General features: G+C 51.2%; 3 protein-coding genes across 3 annotated transcripts; all 3 read left to right on the top strand.

Annotated features, from left to right (window-relative positions):
- Window positions 1-1,589: 1,589 nt before the first annotated feature.
- Window positions 1,590-5,842, top strand: TGME49_276990 (cytochrome b5 family heme/steroid binding domain-containing protein). The gene is made up of 5 exons (XM_002370405.2): window positions 1,590-2,109; window positions 2,773-3,073; window positions 3,484-3,746; window positions 4,444-4,523; window positions 5,076-5,842. The coding sequence occupies exons 2-5, from the start codon at window positions 2,874-2,876 to the stop codon at window positions 5,253-5,255; spliced, it is 723 nt and encodes a 240-aa protein (XP_002370446.1). The 5' UTR covers window positions 1,590-2,109; window positions 2,773-2,873; the 3' UTR covers window positions 5,256-5,842.
- Window positions 5,843-7,841: 1,999 nt separating this feature from the next.
- On the top strand, window positions 7,842-10,402 carry TGME49_276980 (hypothetical protein). Its single transcript, XM_002370404.2, has one exon. It carries the CDS (start codon window positions 8,736-8,738, stop codon window positions 10,020-10,022), a length of 1,287 nt encoding a protein of 428 aa, XP_002370445.2. The 5' UTR covers window positions 7,842-8,735; the 3' UTR covers window positions 10,023-10,402.
- Window positions 10,403-11,462: 1,060 nt separating this feature from the next.
- TGME49_276970 (hypothetical protein) lies at window positions 11,463-17,587 on the top strand. The gene is made up of 6 exons (XM_018781759.1): window positions 11,463-14,285; window positions 14,903-15,065; window positions 15,510-15,557; window positions 16,141-16,283; window positions 16,510-16,783; window positions 16,967-17,587. The coding sequence occupies exons 1-6, from the start codon at window positions 12,871-12,873 to the stop codon at window positions 17,072-17,074; spliced, it is 2,151 nt and encodes a 716-aa protein (XP_018635177.1). The 5' UTR covers window positions 11,463-12,870; the 3' UTR covers window positions 17,075-17,587.
- The last annotated feature ends 744 nt before the right edge of the window (window positions 17,588-18,331 follow it).

Raw genomic sequence — 18,331 nt, forward strand, 5'->3', positions numbered from 1 at the left:
TGGGGTTTAGGTCTGGTCGTGTATCGTCGCCTTACTTTCGTTGCGCTGTGGTGATTTGTCTCTTTTTCGGCCACTCATCTCGGCAGGACACTGTCATAGAGTTCCCATCATTCGAGGACCTCAAATGCATCAAGTGTGCCGATGGCACAAACTGTGACAGCGTGAGGCGGAGGTCTGTGCGTAGAGACAGAATGAGATATATAGAACGCCTCAAGACGGAAAGGGGGATCGTTCTGCTATTCATCATCATTAGCCAAAGTTTCCAAGCAGGATGCACGTTTTTTTTCTTCCGAAGACAACACCCTTTCGTGTGCGTTGTCACTTTTAACCTCAGTGGCTGCGTTTCTCTTGCCGTGTCGCTCACAGGTCCCCGACTTCAGACGGAAAACGGTGCCAAGCCTTTTTCTATGAACTTTGCTCATGAACGGATGAAAACTGTAATAGACTGCTTTAAAAAAAGGATCTAATTTCCCTAAATGCAACTGTCGCGTTTTTTCCCACATAGCACTACCAGTACATTCACCCCCGTTGGGGTTTTAAGGTGATGGAAACTTGATGAGAGGCAAGGCTTTTTCCTCAGTAACACCCTTTCTCTGAGTGAGGTATTCTACTTCAATGGTGAGCGAACTCTTCGCCGGCTCCCGCACAAACCGGCGTCCACGCGTCGTCCGGAAAAACAGAGTTTTTTCTCAGTGGCCACAGTGCTCTTTATGCAGACTGCTTGCGGGTACGGGCCGGTACCAGCACAACCGCAGCGCCACACGCGTGCTGTTGCGTTCTCGTCTGAGTAAGCAAACAAATATTGCTCAGATGGGCTTCGCTTCGTGAGGCGACCTATCTACTGTGAAAGGGGGGTTCTCGACCTCCAGAATTTCTGAACGCCGCTGCTGTTTTTCATGTGCACTACGAGCGCGCGCGTCAGCCTTGGTACTGAAACCCAGACGTTTCCCGCTGCCGCTGCGCTGATCACCTATAGACTCCCACTAGCAATATTTCCTCTAGACGCATTATTTCGCACTCCCCATCTTCGCCAGTTGCTTTCTGAATTTGCAATTACATGGTGGGTGAGACTCCGGATGGAGCGTGCTCATTACGTTCAACGCGAACTACATGGATTTCCGCTGCCCGAGAGGGTCCCGTATCCGTAACCGAGTCTCCAGAGTGCGCTCAAACTAACAGGGCAGAAGAGTACCAGTAGTCCATTCTCTAAAATGTACTCAGAAAAATGAATCAGCAAAGTATCAGTGAGTCACACTCTACAATATACTCGGGCACGCAAAGAATGGGTAAAGGTCTACAGCAGTGCCTGAAGACACGGACAGGCAGGCGGTCGTGGGGGGTTTAGGGTTCTCTACTCATTGAAAGCTCGGCTTTTTTACCCCACGAGACAGGTGGCACTTCTTGAGGATCCCTCCTCAAGAGCAACAGACTTCACGGGAAAGCATAGAAAGCAGGGTGGATTGCTGCGGCAATGGTACAAAATGGCATTCCTGTGACTCGCGACACAGCTAACACTTCTCCCGGTCGCATGCGCGACTCAACACAGCTGCGCTGGGATCTCTCCCGTTGACACGTGCGTATTTTGCCTCATTGGTTCTCGTGGAACATACTCTCTGTGTATTCAGCTGAGAAAAAAGAGCCTATGGTGAATGAAAGGGAGAACCGGTCTCCGTCTACTTTTTCAAGATGGCATATGTGCCCGTTCCGGTGTGCACGTTGGCGATCGCTTGAGCTGCGGCTGTTTCGCGCAAAAGAAATGTTTCTGGACTTCAGAGCGGCATGAAGCATTCGAAAAAGGCCTCGTCTCGACTGCAGCAACGCCTTTGCTGTTTTCTGTACGGGGAACTCGGTAAACTGAAGCGGAACTCTTTGTACGTCTATCAGGGTTCTCACCCAGCTGGACTTTCACGCCGTGTGAAGGACGTCCATGGTTAACGAGAGTTATCCCGAGTCCACACTGCGGTGAAAAACTTTTTTCTCAAACAAACGATAACTTCTGTCTTTTCTGCAGTCATTGCCTCAACTGTGATTTGGTCGTCCCGACTCATTAGGTCCCCATCTACATCCCACCAGCCCCAGCTTGCTAGAGAGTGGCGGTTTGATTTACAGGTAATAGTGGCTTCGTCCGTTTTACCACTGGTGGATTCCTTGATCTGATTCTTTTATTTTCCATCCTTAAGCATTTGTGTCTTTGCTTCATTCCTCAGTGTCGCGCGTCTCTGCGAAGAACGAACGCTTGCGATGGGCTGTCCTGCCGCTTCTCTCAGTGCAATATTCTGTTCTTTTCTGTTTTTTTGAGCGGGTCTCAGATGTCACTGTTCAGTGAACTGTGTCCATGTCATTCACGCGCAGATCGTTGAGATTCTCAACATTGAGGACCGTGTCTCAACCAGGCATACAACAGCCATCAGATAACAGCTCCACAGTCCCCGTTACGCATTGTAATTTATTCGATTTGCGTTACGCAGTTCTAATTCGCGGACCACTTGTGCAGAGACGGTGTATACTTAGAATATTGTAGTTGCAGGGCATCGTCTAGCGATGGTATTTATGTCCTTCACGCCGGCTCTGTATGGAAAATTTAGTCAGTCAGATGTAAAATAGGATTTCTAGTTTGATACAAACTACCTTTTCGATGCTCCACAACTGCTTGAACAAGAAGGTGGATAAAGGAAGAGGGGAAGGAATAATGATGTTTCTGTGAGTAATCTTCTGTTCGCTTCACATAATAAAAATCTTGTGCCTGTATTGTCGGCTTCTGCCCTTGTTCAGCGTCGAAGTCTGCCCGAAGCTGAGCAACACACTGTTAGTTCGTGGCCTCCGGCTTGATCTTGCGATTTTCAACGCTTCACACGTGTCCACCCTGCCTAAGCATGGTGCTGACGATGATGAAGCAGTGGGTAGAGAAACTGGACTTTTGGACTATCGCGGGCATAGTCCTCGGATCTCTAGCGACTTACAAAATGGTGAAAGCGTCGCTCAGGTGTCACTCGTTCTGGGGAAACCCTGCAAATGATGGAACCAGACAGGCGGCAAGCAGTGCTGACAGTGCTTACAAGGCTCCTCCGAAACCGTAAGAAACCGGGGAACGTCCTCGATGTTTTCTCGGCGCATGTCACTTTTTGGTGGGTCGGTTCTCCGTATTTGCATCCGCTATCGCCATTTTGCTTATTCTGGTGGATCTGTTAACAATCCCTTCTTCTTCCTATGGTGTGGTTCCTGTCGCTAGCCTCGTCCTGAGCGTTGTTTGTAGCGTGCACAAGTGCACGAATGCTCACGGGGTGTATTGACGATTTCTTTTTCGTACCCAGTAACGACAAAAGAGTTTCCCTCATTGTTCAATGTCACTGGCACACTTTGTATTTAGCTCCCGCTGGACTTCATGCTAGATTTTCGCGTCATTAAAACCCGTTTGTGGTCCGTGGTTTGAAAATGGACACTCGTCTCAAACGCACTCTGGTCGCGGCATTTCCGTTTGTGCAGAAATCCTTGCCCGCGAGACTTCACTTTGGACGAGTTACGCGCCTTCAATGGAAACCAGAAACCGCCAGTCGCGAAGGCCACTGAAGAGCGTGTGGCGGAGGAATCTTCCGGTGTACGTACACCAGAAGCGATGGACGCAGCGTCTGCGTCCGCAGTTGCAGCGGCTGCGGTTGGGGCTTCGCCTCCCATTTATATCGCACTCAAAGGGCGCGTGTACGACGTGACTTCTCACCGAGACGGTCGACGGTTTTATGGAGCAGATGGTGGGGGACAGCTTGTTTTAACTGTCCGTGTCGAGCGGTGGAGTGCTAGACACACCTGTTATTCGCGTGTTTCACACGTTTCCCTCGCGATCATCATTTGGTGGCACTTGCAGGGGGGATTCTACGCGATGTGTGGTTTAAACGTAAAGGAGTTTCGCGGTGTGTAGTGTCCTAGGAGATAAACTGTAGAAATCGCGTTTGTCTGTGGTGTCAAAAACAGTAGCTGGTTTTCTTTTTCTTGACATCTTGGTGAGCATACCATCCTCTACAAAACGGAGGACTAGAGCGCGATGAAGACTCAGGCAGTGAGACGGGAAGAGGCACGAGCCACCACTAGAATTGCTTATCCATAGATGAAGCGTCGAAAATTCTAGTATTTCTTTATTTTAACAAGTGAGCAGCATGTGGTTCCGATTAGATTTACAAGAGTCACATGTAAATACAGACTTCTATGACTTTATACATACTCTGGGGCTAGTAGAGCAGATCAACGTCTGTTATGGTTCCTAACTGCGTGAAAGTTCCTCTCGAAGATTCCGTTCTGCTGTCTTCATTTCACGTAGTCATCTAGAGTTCCGCGTACGAGGCGAGGTGACGTATTCACAAAACGAAGAGGTCTGCGTAGCCGATGTGGCAAACGTGTCTAAGGTAATCGTTGCATACGCTGTCAGGTTCCCCGTCTTTGTGCCTCTCGCAGGACCCTACGGGATTTTTGCTGGCAGCGACGTGACGATGAATCTTGCAAAAATGGTTTTTTCTGAAGGCGAGAAAAACACGGTAAGTTTTCCAGTTTAGCGTTTTAGAGCGTCCCTTCCGGTAACGGCGCTGGGGAAGGTCCAGGATTTCCGCATGCGATGGTTTGCCAGAGGTTGCTGCGTGACGCTCGAGGCCACACCGATAAACTGGAAACTGCGCCAACGCTCGTGGGGAACCAAAAACATCTCTGGAACGAGACGCGGATGTAATTGCTGGTTCTCGTAGCTACCATCGAACAACCGAAGCGAGGAGGCCACGAACGTTTTGCTTGAGACTGGGCTTCGGGGAAACAACAGCTCTTCACACTCGTCTACAAGTGGTAGTGCAGGATAGCTTTCGATACGCTGACAAGCCGTTTAACGAGTAAATATCAGGCGGCAGTAAGAAATGTGATGTCGCGCCCTCTTTGTAGAATCAGGACCCGTTGGACGGTGGATTCGCTGACACGCACACACACATGCGCGTGCAGCCTCAGCGACGCCTTGTCTCCACAGGCATCACAGTTTACGACTCTATTTTTCCTTCGAGTTAATCTTGACTTAGCGCCTTCGGCCCGTGTCCTGCCTTGGTCAGGTACCATCAAAGTGGCAAACTCTCTCCCCTGATGAAAATGAGACCATTGACGACTGGGAGGAGCGGTTCAAAGCCAAATACGACCATGTTGGATTTGTTGTGTTTGGAGTCCCGGCAGAGGATGCGCTGCTCAGGGAAATGTACAGCGAAGAGAGGAAGGAAGCAGGGCTTGCAGTATAAAGACGCAAAAAGTACCTGTCTTTCGGCTCTGTGCCGGTCTTTACGGGGTCCAAGTTGCCATGTAGACTTACTCTGTGAATGACAGAAACACCTTTGGTGAGATGCCGCTCCATAAATGAGCACGGTGATCTCCCCGCGCGAAGACAGCGGCAAACCCGCTTGATCAGGCTGTCTGTCGTTTTTTTATTCTAACTCACGGAACTGTGCCTGCCGTGGTCAGTCGAAAAGGCTGAGATGCTTCTGGAGTCGTTTTTCCTCGACTTGCAGTACTCTTTTGCACCGTCTGTCGTGAAACCGATACCTGCAGGTTCCGCGAAATTGCGCAGCTGGTTGAGTTTTTGTACCTCGTAACCCACATTCATATTCCACCCACGGCATGTGAATTTTTTCTGGAAATTCTTTTTTTGCATGCATGAGTTCGAATCTCATCATTGGATTGTTTTGCTGTACTACATGGTCGTTTTCTGAGTAACTAAATCTAAAGCATTGTTTCTGATTCGAGGTTAGGGCGGCCCAAATGGTTGTAAATAATTCATTCTTTGCAAATAGATTCTGGTGGGTGCTGCTCTGATGGTCTTTATGAGCAAAGGGTCTCACTTCGCAGCTGCTGAACTCCCACGTTTTCCAGACTGAACTCGTCCACCTAGGCAGATTTTGCTACCCGTTATGTTGCGTATACCCATAGGGAAACACAACAGACCATAAACCACGATACGAGTCTAACGGAAACATTAAAAGATGTCGAGTTGTTATGAACACAACTAGATGGTTAGCTCAGAAGCAGCCTTCTTTAGAAGGCGCCAAAAGCTTACCTTTTGTGTTGAATTAGAACTGGGTTCTTTTACGAATATAGAATAAATGAAAGTGAAGCCATGAAACGTCTAGTGGCACGAAGGAGCCGAGGCTGGGAGGTAAGGCTGAAGAGTCAGGAACGCCACCAGTTTGGATGGAATGAGTTTTACCACTGCAGCTGGTCCACCGTGTAAGTTGTGTGTACTTTGTGGAATGGCACTACCTATTATAATCACTGACTGTAACTCCAGTTGTTAGAAACAGGCAAACAAGGCTCTCACAGTAGCTCGAACCGGCGGCGGAGCTGGAAGCAGTTTTGATGTGTGCATTACGCGCCCCTACCTGTATCCGGTGCAGAAATTCACACTCGTCGCTCATCGACGTATGAAATGGGACCGTGACAGGGTGCGTCTCATATGGGGCGCAGGCGGTCACCACCTTTTTCTGGTACACCAAAGGATGGTAGCGGAGAAAAAGAAGTAACAGGAGGTACAGTTATGATAAAGAGAACCAACGTTTCCAGCGAAAGTTTCAAATAATAGCCCTGTATTCCTACGTATCTAAAAAGAACTACAACATTTCTCCTTATCAAGAAATGCGGTCGAACAGTGAACACAGATCGGTGGAGAAAACGTTCCCACATCAAAATGAAACGAGGCTATAAACGCTTGTGAGAAAACCAGAACGGAGAGTGCTAGTTGTTTTCATTTGCATACACCCAGAAGTGGAGATTAAGAGGGAAATTTGATTGTTGTTTTAACGTGCCTTCCAGAGATGGGAACAATAGACTAGCACGGCGTAGAAGGGTGACAACACAGTTCTTTCCGCTGATTTCTCCGTTCAGCTCGCCTTTGGGTCTGAAGAGGTTGCAAAGGAAGATATGAAAATAAAAGTACGCCTTTTTCAGCAGCGTGACTTCCCTGTACTCAGTCCGCTGTGCTGTGTGAATCTCACCTCACGGGAGCGGGAGGGAGGCTTCCAGTCTTGCTACAGCACTCGGAACTCGAAGTTGAGATTCTCTGCCCTGTTACAGGTTCCTGACTTCTCTTTTCTCCGAGTATGAGGCGCTACACCGAAGCAAGGGAAACTTTGAGTCCTCGATGTCCAAAGAACGAGAGTACGTGTTGGTATCATTCACTACCACCAGAGTGCAAGCAGTCTTGTATTTCCGTATCTTCGTGTAAATCTGAGGAAACCATAACTTCTACAGTTCTTAATAAACGTCCAGGCTACACGGAAGAGAGCCGTGGGATTCAATTTAGCAGACAAACTTCTCCTTCGAGCGTCGTGTGCTTGCTGCTCATCTACCACTTCTCGTTTCCTTGTTCGCGTCGTTCGTTTAGAATATACACAAAGAGGCCCTGTTTCCCACTTGCCGCTGCGCCTCCCTCTATCGAGGTCCTTCACCGTTCCTTGGTGTCGGAAAAGTGTCCGTTTGGTGGCCAGGAGAGAACGGTTTTGCTCGTGGTATGTGTGGCTCTATGTGTGGACAGTGTGCTGGATGAGAGACTTCTACAGCTGAGCCGCTACTGCTGGGATTGCGTATATTCTATGCTCCCACTAGTAGAGGATTCCTAACAAGCCCCATTTCTCAGAAATAAGCAAGACGCAGGACAAAATACCGATATTTCTGTAAATGCTGGTCCTCAGAAAACTGAATTGCATGAGGAGCGAGTCGCCCGGTCAACCGAGCATGCACGCGAAAAGCTGGGGACCGGGGGCTGCGGCGGAGACCCCCAAAGCGATGCAACTGCCGCTGTGGAGTATGCCGCTTTACTTTTTCAAGTCCGACTTGTGAACGTGAGGGATCTGCTTGTGTTTTGCAACATCGCAATACGCCAAGTCTGAGAGCACTACGGATTTGGGTGGCCACACGTGCAATCTGAAAGTCAGGAGCCGGCACGGCCCCCAGGTCACCCGAGCCCGAACAAGTTGACAGGCTTTTTTCTGTTTCCCCTTTATTTGCGTTTTGTCAGCCCGGTAAACTCTTCCTGGTGTTTTAGTGGTTTCGCGCCTTCAAATCAAAGGTCTTTTCCTTCGATACTGCCATGGCTGCCACGCCGCCACACCGGTGGGGAGTCGCCGCCCGGCATCTACAGACATTCCTTCCATCGACAAAGGCAGCGATCCGCCTAAAAGCAGTCTCAGTGTGAACATTGTGACTGTTTGGCTTCGGTTTTCGTGGCGATCGCGGTTTTTTGCCTGACTATGCCACTAGAATATGGCTGAGAAGAGGCGGCCCTACGGTGTGACGGTCCAAGCTCTCCGTCGGGGAGACGCAGCTTCCTCCTGTATCAATAACCAATTCATCTGGCGAGTCACTAATTGTTTCCTTCCGCGAGTATCATCACTGGAACCCGCAGACTGGTGAATACCTGCGCCGCCTCAGGGTTTCTCTGCGTCGTGTCGGCGGTCGCAAACGTAAGAGGCCGTGGAACACTGCCGCGGCTGTTAAGGACTACGGGTTCGTTTTCTGTTCTGTTACCCCACTTTGTTTGTTGTGGAAGTTCATTTTCCTTCCCTAGACATCTCGGTCTGTTCCGATCCAGTTTGAGTGCCTCTGTGCGCGAGCGATGAACTCCTGAAAAGTTCGCCTGCGCTCCCGCTGCAGTCGTCTCCGCCCCGTTCACTAAAGAGAGGAGAAGCAGCGGCTGTTCCAAAAGACAAGCGACCTTTTATGGCGGTGAAATGCGTCCTTTCTGGTGCTGTGTGAAAACGTGTTTCGTCCACAAAATGGGTGCGCCGGATCCGCGTGCTGGGTCGTGCCGACCCGCCCTAAGAGCCACTGTTTTTCCCGAGCAGTGCACTGGAGGTGCGACCTCTGTTCTTTCTCGTAGCGGTTTGCCAAGCTTTCCCCTCCGTGCGTCCTCGCGACCCTCGACTCGGAGCCAAATACTCCGTTCGTCTGCTCCGTTCTCGACCTCTTCCCTTTGCATGCTCCTGCTGCTTCTAGGATTTTCGGTTCTGCGGGACGCCTGTCTCTGCGCCGCGACCGGCGGCGAGCTCACTGCCACGCAGGAGGTCGACTCATTCTTTGACGAAGGAAAAGCCACGTTGTTTCCACTCAGCCCCATTGCGTCCTCTTGGTTCACCACGGTTGACGAGGAGGTGAGTTCAGACGATATCGACGGCGGGTTCGCGCGCGCCATGCATGCGAGAACCGGCCTTGGTCGCTTGGAAACGGAGCCAAAGAAACGAGTGGCTCGAGGCGCAAGCGTGGAAAGCAACAACGGGAAAAAGACGGCGGTGGGTGTCGAAGCCGCCGCGCGGCTGTGGGAAACGGCCAAGGCGTCCAACATGCTCTTTGCCCCTTCCGCAAGCGAGCTCGCGTCGCCCGCGAACACGATTGAGTACAGCGAGGGGATTGAAAGCGCAGGTGCGGAAGGAACGGACGAGAGCGCCGCCAGAAGAGGTCAAGACGTGCCGCTTATTACCCCGGCAGCGAGAGGGATCGGCAAACAAATTTCGCCGGCTGTCGCGGGTCTCACGGGAGTCGCAGTTGAGGCGCAAGCAGATGTGCAGACTCCGCTAGTGGACCTGAATGCCACACTCCACCGAAGCCAACGAATTCATGCGAACGTCGCTGAAATGAATGCGGGTGCCGAAACTGCGGCGACAGCGGAGTTACTGCACAAAGGAAGCCAGACCGAAGGTGCAGACCTGAATCCGCACCTCGCGCGCCAGCTCCGGAAGAGTCTGTTGCAGCAGAGACGGCAGGCGCGCAAATTCAAGGAAATGTCAGTGGAGTCGACGCTGAGGGTGCGTCTGTCGAACCGTCGCTCGGCAATGCCCACCACGAGATTGTTCAGAGCCTTGGAGTGGGGTTCGCAGTTCCTGGTCGTCTTTGCAGCCCTTCTGCTATACATCGTATACACAAAAGTGATGGCACGCAGACGGTCTGACGCCCTTTTTGCCGAGCAGATAGAGAAGTTTCAGGAGCGTGGACGAGATCTGGCGAAAGTCGATCACGAATAACGATTTCAAACCAAGACGTGATTTTGTTTAAGCAGTGCAGTCTGCATTAAGTGCGAGCCGGTTGGCTCTGCATCCCGAGGAGACTGGTTCGCTAAGTCGAAGACTTGCTGTTCGTGGTATCAGGAGTAGCCTCGCGTCTGCCAGGTGTTTCTCTGTGGCGGACGCAGTTTTGTGGACAAGCAGCTGGAGTGTACGTACACTGAGCGCAAGTCACTGGGAGGCTCGGGAATTGCAAATGTGGACAGGCTGTGGAATGGCGGTACCCATAAAAGCGGAACGAAAAAGAAATACGAACTCGAGAGGAGCCCCTCGTCCTAGTGCATTTCTTGCCAGGCTAGAATGGGGTTTACCCTTTGGTCTGGCTACTGAAGGTCTTTCACGGTTACGATGTCGAGAAATGTCGGCGTTTCTCAGACGGCAAGTGGCTGTCAGACACTGAAAGCCTACCTTCACGTACGTGGCATTTCGGCAGTCTGTTGCGCTAGCTGTCGAGCAAACACCTTGTGAAGTCGTGGCACTTTTGCACTTTTTCACGGTCATGAGCTGTTTGCCACGCTGCCTCTCCACTGTAGAACAAAAATCTTTAGCTTATCAAGAGGACTGAACACGTTTTGGCTTGCTTCTTCCGTCCGCGCGGCGCACTCAGCACTGCCCGCTTAACACTGACGAAATATGTCGGCATTTGCTGTGTCTCATCTGTCTCTGACACGGATAGACTGCCACACACCATGCGTCCTGCAACACACGGCGGTGCATCCCAAGTGAGGTCCAAACACAGAAATTTGAATATTTCACGTCACCGTGCGCTGAAAAAAGTCGTACACCCCGGGGGAACGCAGCGAACCTGCAGTGCCAAACCTGAGACGCATCCTTCAAGTTGCTTCGGGTTTTCCACGCACAAATTCAGCTGCTGGGGTATCTATCGCGGACTAGCGAAGTGCCTGGTTTTGTGAGATTACCATGCAAATGGGCTTCTCCACATTCCCCAGGTCATCAACAAATTGCAACTGACTTGGTCGGCGAGTCTCCAGAGACTTTGACATCCAAACGGTGCCACTGTTCTCAGCGCAAACAGAGTGAAAAAAGCCAGAGGGGTTTTTCACTGATCGTTGGAAAGAAAGGTTCTGCGTAGATGTCGAGACTGCCAGATCAGTGGACTGGTGCCTCCTTCTTCTCAAGCTTCGCCAGCTTCTTCGTGTTTGTGAACGCAACAAGCAGAAGCTTCTTCAGATGTCTCTTATATCGTGTTTGGGGAAAGGATGCGGCAGAAAACATCGTGGCACCAAAGCCTCGCATTTATTAGCTCCCACTGGTGTCTCGAAAAGTACTGCGATCCTAGCAACGTGCCAGTCTACTAGCTCTGCATGCAGACACGAGCGGGCCTGCAGCCGTCGTCCGTCACTTTTCTAGCACAACGCACTTGAAGAGTTCGACAGAAGAGAAGAATGTAGTGGCAAAACACTTTTCTATGGCAAAGAGAGGGGGGAGAGCGAGGACATACCATCTAGGAAGTGGCGGCAGTAACACAAAGCACGCAGAGAGATACCGCCGACTGTGTTGTGTCCCTGAGAATTCTGTTTCCTGTCTCCCGTTGACAATTTGCTTCTTATCTCCGTATTCTTGAGAGTCTTTTCGTGAGGAAGGGAGGCTCCAAGACAGACTGGCGATGCGAAGAATGCATCGTTTCCCTCTCTAAAAGCCTCCCTACATTTCGTTCCAGGTACCAGTCCAAACGACCCCAGTCGATACGTCTCTGCGACAAACGAGGCCCCGGTGTCTGTACACCGCAGACACACTTGATTGTTTGTGCTATGTTGGTTTCTGCAGACCCTGCTCTTTTATTGGGGGCGCGCACCAATGCGTTTCTCCCCCTGCTTGGCATCTTCGAAGACTGCAAAGCGTGCCGTTAATGAGATGTTTTGCTAGATATTGCATTTCACCACTTTTAGCTGTCTTCAGCAGGCCAGTCGAGGAGTGGAGTAAAACAGGCATACCGAACTTTGTTGAGTAGTTAGAGGGGAGTTGAGTGTGCCCTTCCACCTCTGCAGGTCGTCTGTTTCATTCGCTGATTTACTTTTCCCTCGGAAAAAAAAAGACTATGGCGACAGCGGGTTTCTTGTCTCACGTTGTTTCTCTTTGTCGCTTCGCTGCCTCGCCGTGTCCTCCCTTTTCTGTCCTCATTTCATCTGCGTTGATTCTGCCGGGTCCTTTTCTTCCCACGCCCACGGACTACGCTCCGGTCTAGTCTGCGACTGTCTCAGCTGAATTGAGATTCTCCGGGGCATGCAGTTCCTCGCTTGTTGAACACCTCGATTTCATTTTTCCGGTTCCTCCCTCTCTTCCATGTAACTTCTGTTCGCCTCTCTCCCTCCTGTTCTGGATCACTTCTATACGCGACTTGGTCTCCTCCACCTTGTTCAAGCTCTTGCTCTCTCGATATCTCTCCTTGGGAGAAGCTCTTTCCTCTCTTCTGTACCGCCAAGCTTTTTCAGGAGCTCCTTCGCGAAAGAGCCTCTTTCGTCTTCAGTATCTGAGGCCCCCCGTGTCTCTTTTTCGTCCCCTATCTTCCTTGGCTTCTGCTTTTCTGCGGAGTTTAAAGCCCACTACGAAGAAGGCGCGACAGGCACGTTTTTTTCTACAGGGGACGACCCATAGGTCAGACAAAGGACCGTTTGTTGGCGCTATATGTCTTTTTCGCTGCATTGGAGTAGTCGTCCGTCAAGAGGCTTTTCGGCTGGTGGAACGGTCACACCCAGATGACGCAACATACCAATGAACCGGCTCGGCACTGCTTCGTGTTGTCTAGCTCTGCCGCCACCTTGTTCCACGATTTCCATCCTTCAGAAAAATGAAGTTTCGGGGACTGTCGCTCGGGCGCGGTGTCCCGCGTGCCGCTGTCCAGATCCCTCTTTTTGTTATCGTTTTCCCCACCCTCGTTCTCTCGGGTGTCTGTACTCCCCAGCGTGCCCCATTGTTCTGTTCCTCTCACACGCCGCCGTCTGCGGGTCTTTTTCGAGGGGCGTCTCTGAGTCCACACGCGTCCTCTCATGAGTCTTCTTTGCACAGTTTTTCGCTCTTCTTTCCTCTGGTTTCTCTTTTCTCTTCGCGGTGGTCTTCCTCTCCTGTCTCTGTCCCTCGTCCACACTCTTCAGTTTCCGCTCTGAACTTGGCAACACAGTTCGTTGAGCAACCGTATCGCCTTTGCTTCTCTCCCGGAGAGTGTCCAGCAACGCTCTTCACTTGTTTGCTACTTTGTCTTTTTTTCTGGCTCTGCATGTGGCGTGATCTGCAAAGTTCCATGTCTCCGGCTCGGTCTTCGTCGAAGACAGGTTTCGTCCCTCTGTTCTCTGGGTCTCTCGCCGCTTCCTTTCTGTTCCTTTCATTCCAATTGCCTTTCTCGTCTCTTCTCGGCGCCACCGCTGTCTCGCCCCCGTTTATTCAGTCTGTGGCTCTGTCACCTTCCTTGCATACACGCCGGTCCATCGCTTTCGCGTCGGCCTCTCCACAGCTGCACTCCGCCTGCGAGTGGAGAGGAGCTAGCTCAAGAACGGGACGCCCTTCCTCGTCGAGTCTCGTCTCGCCTGTTCAACAAGCCTGCGGGAGTGCTCTTGCTTCGTACACCTCACCTGCTGGCTGGTCAAGCGCCTCTTCTCGCTGCCACAGTGCGTCTTCGTCCCCTCTCTCTTTCGTCACCGATCAGGACGGCGCGACCAGGGCCCCAGACGAGTGGGCCGAGGAAGAACACGCTTCGCTGCTAGAACAGCTTCCCAAATTTTCGTTTGACTTCTTTGAAGAAACGCCCGAGCCGCCTCCCCTCGCTTCGCATGGCCCCGAGGACTCGCCAACGATCCACGTGCCCGGCGTCTGGCACTTCTACTTGCCTCGGAGTATGTACACTGCAGGCGCTGCCGAAGAGGGGAGCAGCGCGACAGAGTCGGAGAAGCGAGGAACCACCAGCGCTGGAGATGAGGCGGAGAATTCGGGCGAAGCAGGGAAGTCGGGGGGGAAAGGAAGGCGCCGAAACAAGAAAATGGAATCGACAGAGACCGAGATGCCGCGGGAGAAAGGGGGGACGACCCGAGGTGGAAAGCAGCATGCATACACCTCAGATCCTGAAGGGATTTGTGGACGGAAAGAGGACTACGACGGGCCTGAGGCCATCTATTTTTTCGAGGACCATACAGCTCTCATTCCCTCGCTGTCTGCACGAGGAAACTGGGCGCTTGTTGATCCACAGAAAAACTCCCCATTGCTCAACAAGGAGTAAGAGCTCGAGGCAACGGAGATGACGAGAATTGGAATCTGGAATGGCCGTACTTGTCGCATCTGTGATCCATAATTACATGTGACCTCTCTCGACCGTTTCGACATATGTCAGCAACATCCGGCCTCGAAGCAAGTCTTTCAAGACCTCTCTTCGTCTCCTTTCCTCTCTCCCTTCGTCTCTAGATTTCCTCTGCAGGTCTTTGTAGATGTCCTTTGTCTGCTCGACAGTCCCGCGTTCCGTGAGAGGTGTCTTATTTTGTTTTTTTTTTCGATTGCGAGTTCCAATCCGTCGAGTCTTCTCTGGGAATTTGCCGGCATGAGCCTCGACCATCTCCTGCTCTGCTCTCTCTGCCCTGTGTCTCGCCTGTGCTTCCATCTCCCCTCTTAAGTTGAGGTCTTTCGCCTGCGTTCGTCCGTGTGCCTTCCAACAGAGAGTCTTCACATCATGTACAGTGCCAGATCTTCCGTGAGGGCCTGTGCAGGCACTAGAAATGGCATGCTGGCCCTTTCGCGGCTAGCTCTCTCTCTCGTTACTGTTACGCGTTTCTCCCCATGTTCCCTGTGTGTGTCTTTTTGTGCGTCGCTTCTGTCTTGGTTGTGCTTGCTTGTCGCAGGTTCCGTCTCTGCATTTTTAGCGCACAGTCTCCACACGAGAGACTTCTGCTCAGAGGCGTCTTCGCCTTCTCCCCGCGACCTGCGATTTCGCTGTGGGATGAAAGAGTGCAGTTGCATGCAGCGCAGATATCGGGTTCCACGTTTGTTCGACGTGATGTAAAGGTCAGCAGCCACGATGAAACGGGCGGACGTCGGTGCTGCGCATGGCACGTAAACTTCTCAAGGGGCGCATTCGAATGCTACGTAGCTACAGCCGCCGCGAGCGAAGAAAGTCTCCAATGTAACTCCGTTCACGGACGAAAACGTGACTTTCATGTGGTCTGTTTTTGAGGCGCGGGGAAGGAAAGAAAGCACACACATGAACTTAGAGCCGGAAACAAGAAAGGCAAGAAAAACACAAATACCACGTGTGACGGGAGCGTGTTAGAGCGGAAAGCGAACATACGTGGAGAAAGGAACGCGAAGGCTGGGACGACCACGAAAAAAGGGCAGGATAAACAGAGACGGGAGAAGAGACGGCGAAAGGAACCGGAGACTCTACTCCCAATTCCGTGTCACCCTCGCTACACAGGTCCACTCTGTGTTGTCATCGAACTGTTTTTTCAGGAACTGGCGTCTTCAGCTGCAACCGTCTTGCCGCCCAACGTCGAACTGGTACGCTCAGATGTGTGTGGGACGAGATTATCCATGAACGGTAGGAAAGGCTGGAATGTCGACGTGCAGGAGATAAAACTTTCTCATAGCCGTTTTTTCTTTCCAGAATTTGCCTCGTCTGCATTCTCTCCCTGGGAGTGCCCCCATACCCTCTGAGGCTTTTCTCTCCTCTTCTACAGGCGAACAGGATGTCTTGCGTTTCTCTTCTCGAGATGGGATATGCCAGCATTTCTTGTGTAATGTGTGCGTTTCTCTTCTCTCTACCTCAAGCGTCGCATCTCTCCCTCTTTATCTTCCTCGTGTCGGGGCCTCCAAAACGTTTCTCGTCTCTCCCCGTTCATACCGTCTTTGCTTCTGCTCGCGGTTCTTCTTCTTTTCTTTCTACACGTCGTGCGCCTCGGCCTTTGCATGCGAGGGGAAGAGATTTCCAGGAGCGAAGAACCGCGAGGAAGAAGGCGACTCTTTGGACTTCCTACTCGTCTTCTGACTTCAGGATGTTTTCCTGTGAAGTCTCGAGAGATCTGTTTGCAGCGTTCATTCTTTTCTGCCCCCTTTTTCTCGTGGGTCGCTTGCTGCGTTTCAGTGGGACAACGCGGGCAACGTTGTTTTGGGGCAGGAGGCGGAGACAAAGAAGAAAGAAGAAGACGCGTTGGAGGAAACAGTTCAGTTTCTGTCTGCTGGAGACTTCACAGCCTACAGAGTCCTCGGAGAAGACGAGAATTACTTGTAAGTGGGGAACCAGAGACAACCACATGTAACACAGCACGGGGTCGAAAGGGGGGAGGAGTGACACGGGGAGCAGGAGTGGTGGAAACCGTGTTCTGGGTCGAGCCATGTGTGTGTGACCTTGGCTTTCCTTTATTTGTTGATTGACGGTGTATGTCTTTCTGCTTCGTAGATGTTTGTTCTCTTGTTGTGTGTCTTCTCGGTGTGTTCGTCGTGTGTCTGCCAGCAAAGTCCACCATCACTTCATCCGGTCAGGGCCTAGACGGTTGTACCACGTCCTGGAGCCTGACGCGCCGGAGCTGTTTCCAGGTGCGACTGCGCCCGTGGAGACGCTTTTGGCGCCAAAGAGTCCAGTAGCTTTGTATCCTTCGGCAGCTCCTGTGAAGCAAGGCGGCAAGCGAAACCACAGGAAGGTGATGCAGCCTGGTGACAAGGGGATGACGGAAGACAAACAAAGTGAGGAAACTAAGGGAGAAGTTCGCGAGCGTCTTGAAGCCCTGGTAAGCCTTTGGAAACAACTCTTTTTACGATGCGCCGCCTTTTCTCCTTCGTTGCCACGAGCACACCTGCTAACCTGAGACCCTCGATACGCAGTGGTCGTATGCTCTACAGGAAGGCAGTGTTTTGCCACTTGCACTTGTCCATGAATCTCCCGTCTGCACTTTGTTTCGGTGTGTTCTCAGCTGCACCAGTTTTCCCAGGAGCCCCCCGAAGCAGTTCTGTGGCCTGTGCCACGACTGCCGAAGCGGGCAGCTCTTGAAGAAGACGAGGAAGACGAAGAAGATGATTAAATTGTACCAGTTTTATCGTTTGCGCAATGCTTTCGTCTTCGGTGGTTCTTTACCTCCTGTTCTTTCTGAGAATGTGTCGACAGTCGTATGTCGGTCGGCGCACAAACGGCCTCAACGGAGCCACAGAATCGTCAGAAACGTTTCATTTTCGTTTCCAGCTCTTTCTCGAGAGTTCCGTCGCTCCAGGTGTCTCCTGTGACAAACGGATGCAGTGTGCAGCGGCGAGAGAACGGACGCAGGAAGTCGGGATCTGATTCAGTTCAATCCAGATTGAACTCGACTGACAGAGGCGTCCGACACTATGCAAAAACCGAAACAGAAAACCTCACTGTAACTGCCAAAACACTCGCGAAATCGCAGTTTATCTCTGTCCCAAAAGTACAATGCCTACCGTTGAAGGCATGAGATAATGTGGTCGTTGTTTATCGTTTTTCTCTGTTTCCTGGGAAAGAAATCTGAGACATTGAAGAACTGGAAACCCAGCAACAGCATCTTCTCGACTCTACATCCGCGCATGCGCTCTTGATGAACACACTGCGACAATATGTATATGCCAGCATCACATCAGCTTTCACGTTTTCAGCAAGGCACATGTATACCTATCTGTATATTAAAACGTATCCAGTGTAGAGTTTGAATGTAATGCAGCTTAATCTTCAATGCTGCTCAGAATGTATATATATATATGTGCATACGTGAAAGGGAGTATCATTTGCTAGTGTTATGGAATTCGTGTGCGACTTATGGAGTCTTGCGATTCCTTCGAGAGGTGTCTCAAATCTTCGATTCCCCAGAGACAGCGAGGCAAAGAGGGCACATAAAGAGGAAATAGCAAAGAAGCTGGATGAGTTCTGCTCCACGCTGTCTTCGACTGGACTAATCTTCTGTCACGCGCCCTTTTTGGCTTGATGGAACGACCGCACCCAGCCACCTCAGTGCCGGTCAACCGGTTCGTAACATCATTCCACATCATCTCGCGAAAACTGGAACTTTTGCTTTCCTGTTTTCAAAGAAAACAAGGTGAAACACGATTCTTAAAAGCATCGGAGTGGGCTGTCAGTGCCAGAAGCGACTGGGCTACCGCGTGTCCTTATTGCGACCATCTGCACATACTGCAATTGCAAGCACACATACATTACTCTCCAATACGAAGCGAGTTTAGGACAAGTAGATACACTCATACATCTTCAAGAATATATTTATATAGGTATATATATGCAACTGTGTTTGGAGTTGCCTCTGGAAATGGGGACCCAA

Source organism: Toxoplasma gondii, chromosome XII, assembly GCF_000006565.2.
Source record: "Toxoplasma gondii ME49 chromosome XII, whole genome shotgun sequence".
NCBI lineage: Eukaryota > Apicomplexa > Conoidasida > Eucoccidiorida > Sarcocystidae > Toxoplasma > Toxoplasma gondii.

Bases quoted from the DNA above. Each gene is read 5' to 3' on its own strand.
- TGME49_276990 (XM_002370405.2), top strand. From the start codon at position 2,874: ATGGTGCTGACGATGATGAAGCAGTGGGTAGAGAAACTGGACTTTTGG. The intron at 3,747-4,443 runs GTGGGGGACAGC...TGCCTCTCGCAG, and splicing joins ACGGTTTTATGGAGCAGATG to GACCCTACGGGATTTTTGCT. The intron at 4,524-5,075 runs GTAAGTTTTCCA...TGCCTTGGTCAG, and splicing joins CTGAAGGCGAGAAAAACACG to GTACCATCAAAGTGGCAAAC.
- TGME49_276980 (XM_002370404.2), top strand. From the start codon at position 8,736: ATGCGTCCTTTCTGGTGCTGTGTGAAAACGTGTTTCGTCCACAAAATG.
- TGME49_276970 (XM_018781759.1), top strand. From the start codon at position 12,871: ATGAAGTTTCGGGGACTGTCGCTCGGGCGCGGTGTCCCGCGTGCCGCT. The intron at 15,066-15,509 runs GTCAGCAGCCAC...CTGTTTTTTCAG, and splicing joins TTGTTCGACGTGATGTAAAG to GAACTGGCGTCTTCAGCTGC. The intron at 16,284-16,509 runs GTAAGTGGGGAA...TGTGTCTGCCAG, and splicing joins GGAGAAGACGAGAATTACTT to CAAAGTCCACCATCACTTCA.